At 30.9% G+C, this 5,842-nt stretch overlaps 1 protein-coding gene across 1 annotated transcript; it reads left to right on the top strand.

Annotated features, from left to right (window-relative positions):
- Window positions 1-2,286: 2,286 nt before the first annotated feature.
- Window positions 2,287-5,813, top strand: LOC111086611. The gene is made up of 3 exons (XM_022390128.1): window positions 2,287-3,116; window positions 3,650-3,817; window positions 5,355-5,813. Exons 1-3 carry the CDS (start codon window positions 3,105-3,107, stop codon window positions 5,493-5,495), a joined length of 321 nt encoding a protein of 106 aa, XP_022245836.1. The 5' UTR covers window positions 2,287-3,104; the 3' UTR covers window positions 5,496-5,813.
- The last annotated feature ends 29 nt before the right edge of the window (window positions 5,814-5,842 follow it).

Here is a 5,842-nt window from a genome sequence, read left to right as displayed (position 1 = left end):
TTCGAAATCTATAAACGTTTCTGGTCAAATATCTAAAGTTCCCAATTAATAAGCGTTATAACAATCACAGTTATAGCTTTTGAGATTTATAGCACACTAACTATAGCAAACCAATAATATATACTGTCTTTTGGTGCGTTGCGTTGGTTATATTTATAGGCATGAGAGGAATTTCTCAAAATTTCATCTTACGCAACAATATAAACGACACACCAGTGTTTACGTACAGACATATATTGTTGATTCTTACACTCGAGAATTTTAGTGAATAGGCGAGAATTTCGCAATACAGATTTAACAGTATAAGTTATGTACATTTCTACATATAAATTTAACTTAAACAAACATCGATAGTAAAATATATACATATGATAGTAAATCCGCCACATGAGAAACGAGAGTTATTTTCTTTTTTCTGCAATACACAAGTTTTGTTTTTCTGATTCTTATTTGTTCAGATATAACCAAATAATAGCACTTAATTCTTGAAAACTATTCAAATACAAAATTTCTTAATAGAGACTAAAGTATTTGGCAAATGCATAAGAATAAAGCAAAACGTTTTTAACTTTAATTTAAACGAATGTTTATTTAGGGTAAAGCTATACAGCTTTAGAGGTTAATGGGTTTAATTTACACTTTGTTAGTATAAATAGTATTATAAAACTACAGAACCATCGTTCTATTTTCACGATGCAAAACTAATATTCTAGTTTTATAAATCAAAACTACACGAGACCATTCTCGGCTTACGCATATCTAGAGTTGTTACTTGACAACGCCGATTCATGATGTAATAACTCGTTAAGCTAATTTTAGAAGTATTGTATATTCTGGTATATATTGCCTCTCCACGTATCAATCAACTATGGGCACACGGACTGTTAAACTACTACATCGTAATTGAACTTATGGACCATTTCTTCCACACTGCTAGAGCTGATACTCTGTTTTCAGGTTCGAATTAGTTAAATAACTGAGCTTTTCAATTGTTCTTATTAACTTTTTGTCAACTGTTTTGCTAAAGCTTTAGTCACCTACTTATCCAATTTAAATATTTGAATTAATATACAACTGTTCACAAACAAAATTACCAACTTGTTTTTATACAGTTGTTACGTATTAGAATTTTAAATGGTCTGAAATTGAGTTAACTGATAATTTAAATTTAGTAGTTAAATTGTACTTTGGATTTAATATTTAAATAAATGCCGATATATAATCAGTTTATGATATTTGCCAACAAGATTGACACGCAGTTTTCTTTTTTTTTAACACAGATGCGTTTTAATATACACACAACAGTACAATTTATAATAACAATTATTACAAATAGTTATTACAAACAATGATTTATAAACAAAAGTTTTACAAACTTACAAACAATATAAAGTATTCTTTCTAGTCTGAAACTTTTTCGATATCTTAACGAGGGTTCACGATGAGCGAATTAATTATCAGGTACGATTCGTTTACTAAAAAAAGGGAGCTAGCTAGCCCTGTACTTCTCGCTGATCATACGCCTATTAGAGATTGAGTTTCCACCGATGATGTTAGGTTATTTAAGGTTAGTTACCGGCCACATACGCTGAGCTCTCCACGATGAATTTATATAAGGTTTTCGTAAAAATACTAATGTCTGGTGCGAGTCCACTGAAGTTAAACGATTTGTAACGTTCGAAATTTATAAATATTCCTGGGGAAATATTTTAAGTTTTTCAATTGATAAGTGTTATAAAAGTCAGTTATAGCCTTCGAAGTTTATAGCACACTGATTACAGCGAACTACTTGTTACGTCTCTGGTCGTTAGTTAATTTCCCGTATAATTTCTTTCCGATGAAACTTTAGCGACACAAGAGTTTTCTTAAATAAAACTGGTTTATTCTTTCTGAATACAACTTTGCAATACGCTTAATTTCCACAGTCACGCTATAACAAACGCTATAATTCACAACGAACGACTCACGTGCCCGACTCAATCGTCAGTCTCTCTCTGTCTGCAGTTCAATTACATTGTTGCCGTCACATCTTGGCGGTCTTATATACAAGACTACCGCACATCTAGTAAACACTCGAGGCTTCAGGAAGGGACATGAATTTTCTAGAAGTTCATGACGTGTTACTAGCGTCACGTGACTTCCGCTGTCCTAACATACTAATAGACACTCTTTTGGCGCGTTGCGTTGGTGATATTTATAGGCGTGGGAACGTTTTCTAGAAAATTCAGATTATGTAACAATACTAGTTAAAGCGATTACGTATAAACATATACGTAATACGGAAAACACGCGAGTTTGTATAGTAGTATTGTTATGAAGAAACTTTTACGTTGTGATGACTATCATCTGTTATTTTTACATTTCAAGTTTTCTTTCATTTTCTCATTAACTATGGATCCAAGACAAAAGCCATATTAGCTGGTAAAGCTTTTCTGATGCCTTTTGTTAACAATTCTGAATGAGACATGTTTAGCGTTTATGTTTTCTTTGTTAATTAAATGGTTCAGAAATCAACAAAACTGTAAATACAACATCACATTTGAGTTATCATTATTTCACATCAGTTTTCTTAAACATATAGAACAAACATCTACATTGTGGTCATACAAGTTACTCCCGCTTTCCAAGAATTTAGTTATATATTTCAACTAGAAAAATTACAAACATATATTGACATAGTTAAATCACTTACAACAAAATAGTTTTATGTGCTCAAAAGTGGTTTAACTGAATACCAAACCTCTTGTTTTATTTTTAAATAACCAATGATAAGACAACAGAAAAGGGCGAAAAATCGTTAATCCAGTTTCCGGAAAAAAAATTTATTAGAGTTCTATGCAGAAAAACAACAACATTATACAAAGAGAGTGTACGAAATCCAGTTAGATAACGTAAATATTTCATGAGACGAATTTACAGCTGAAACTTACGCACACAGGCACAAACAAACACACTGCCCTTCTAACCAGTTTTTGTATAATATGGCAGGTACTAATAATAAAAGTTGAGATATTAGATAATTTTCTCAGAGTATATATATAAAGAGAAAATGTTGAAATCTTACAGTAATCTGCAGGTCCACTGAAAATAAAAGCTGGAACGGGATGAAGAAAATAGTGAGTATATAACTAGCTTACCTAATGATCATTACTACAAACTAGCGATTTTACAATTTACTGTACTGATGATTTATAAGTACACCAAAACTTTATTATCAAGACTATGAAAAATTAAGAACTTTCGGGAAACCCAAGTGCACGAATTCAGAGTTGCACAGCACTAACTTTAAGTAGTGTATTTTATTATCTAAAATTTCTCAAAATTTCCAAGTTAAAAGAATTAAAGCTATGGATAATTATTTCTCTTTTTTCAGTCTGCTTTGGTGGGCAGAGTTGTATTTCTGTAAAAATCTAGCTAAGAATAACATTAGGATTATTAAAGATAAAACAAAAATCAATCTAAGATGTTCTTTTAAGGTAAGAAAATGTAGCATTTGATTAACTGATCATATTCTGGCATCTAATCTCACCATGCTATATACCCGAAAGATTTTAATGCGTTTTTATTGAATAATGTTTTCATGGTAATATTGACTTTTTTGATAATTGTTGACGTATTTTCTATTCTACGGTTTGATATTTCTTTCCAGGTTGAGTTCGTTATGTCAATACTGCTGTTGACAGCAGTGATACAAGCTGAAAAAGAGGGTAAGGTAGATACAGAGTTAAAAGCCTCTGCTAGTAGTTATAGCGGCGGTGGAATACATGGAAACATTGACAAGTTCATACCTTATGGAAGATTGACCTTAATTGTTAAGGTATTTAACCCTTTAGTTTGTTTTCTTTTCTTCTCTAAAACAAAATAAAATAATCGATCAGAATGATAACTCACGTATCAACACAAGCTGTTTACAATTTACTTATGAACGGAACTTCACTGCGATCTGGTTATTACACATTTAAGACTAAGCTATACATTATTGTTGTCAGAACAACGAACTATCGTATCATGCTTTACATGATTATGTGTAGATTCAATTGCAGGAATTTTATTTATATGTGTAACGAATTTTTTATGTATTTATTTGAATATGAACGTTGTTTAGATTAAGTTTATATTTAGAAACATACATAGCTTATACTGTTAGATAGGTATTGCGAAACTCCCACCCATTCTCCAAAGTTGTAGAAGATTCCCGAGAGTAAAAATCAATAATATATGTGTATATACCTAAACGTTTAAAATGTAACTTGCATTGTTACGTAAGACTAAAATTTCTATAACGCCTCCATACATGTATAAGAGTGTGTCTATTATTAGTTCACTATATAGTGTGTTATAAAACTTCGAAAGCTATAACTGATTGTTATAACGCTTATCAATCGGAAAACTTAAGATATCTGACCAGGAATATTTAAAAATTTCGAACGTTACAAATCATTTAACTTCAGTGGATTCTCATCGGACATTAGTATTTTTACGAAAACATTATCAAACGTCACCCGTGAAAACCTAGTGTGCGTGGCCAAAGAGACATACCTAGCTAGCTTCCTGGCGAATCGTCTTTACATCAACTCGCTCATCGTGAACCCTTGATAAGATATCAAGGAATTACCAGAATAGAAAGAAAACTTTATATTGTTTGTAAGTTTGTGAAACTTCTGTTTATAAATCATTGTTTGTAGTAACTATTTATAATAGTTGTTATTGTAAATTGTACTGTTGTGCGTATATTAAGACGTACTTGTGTTAAAAACGAAAACGGTGTGTATTAATCTTGTTGGCAAATATCATAAACTGACTATATATTTGCATTTATAGAAATACTAAATCCAAAGTACAGTTTAACTAATAAATTTAAATTATCAGTTAACTATCGGACTATTCGAAATTCTAATACCTAACAATACGAAACATCCGTTTTTAAATAACACAGGAAATCAATCTGAACAAAAAATTGCCGCGGCACTTTGTCTTGACGAGAACATTTTTACTATCTAAGAACTCATGTTACCAGGAATATAACAGAAAATATCCATATTATTTTCTAGAAGTTCAAAATCACAAATTTGAATATCATTTTCTTGTTTGTAATTCAGCTATTGACCCAGGAATGTTTTATTAATTGATACCAGCATGTTATAATAACAATTCTATATTGTTAAACTGTAAACTAGTTTCTATCTTACAGAAGTCTTTAAACTAGCATGTTACGAATATTTGGTAAAATAATTTACATATTATTATGTGTTTTTGTTTTAACTAAGCATGACAACATAGCAAAATATTCGTATTTTTCGATAAAATTTGGAATATGGGACTCATTAATTCAAATAATGATTTTATTTCAACAGGCTATACCACAATTATCAACTGGAAGGGTGGCAGGAATACCTCCTTTGATAATATATGCTGAACCAGTCTCTTTTGAACCTATTGGAGGTGGACCGAGTGAAGGATTATTTGCTAGTTTATTCCGTGGCAAAAGGAAATGATCTATCCATAATGTGTGGAAATGACACAACACTTAATTATTTTCAAAAACGTGTTTAAATACTAACAACAAAAACAATTTACGCAGAGATCTATTCTGACCTAGTTATCTGTTATTTCCATAATTGTTATTTTTCTAGAATTAAGAAACTAATTTACATAAAAATATTACAAAATTAATTTGTCCAGTTTCTTCGATTTTGCTTATTCTTTGGTTAACGTGTCTTGTACACTTACCTTTCTAGTATAAGAAGTTTAACGTTGTCATTTTACATATTGTTGCGTCATCGAGTCACATGACTACTGTGACGCAACGTTTCTAGAACTATCATGTACTTTGGCGAATGTT

The sequence above is a fragment of the Limulus polyphemus genome, unplaced genomic scaffold (assembly GCF_000517525.1).
Source record: "Limulus polyphemus unplaced genomic scaffold, Limulus_polyphemus-2.1.2 Scaffold1251, whole genome shotgun sequence".
NCBI classification, from domain to species: Eukaryota; Metazoa; Arthropoda; class Merostomata; order Xiphosura; family Limulidae; genus Limulus; species Limulus polyphemus.
Note: the sequence above shows the minus strand (reverse complement) of the source record. Positions and strands in the feature narration are given on the sequence as shown.

Bases quoted from the DNA above. Each gene is read 5' to 3' on its own strand.
- LOC111086611 (XM_022390128.1), top strand. The intron at 3,818-5,354 runs GTATTTAACCCT...TTATTTCAACAG, and splicing joins GATTGACCTTAATTGTTAAG to GCTATACCACAATTATCAAC.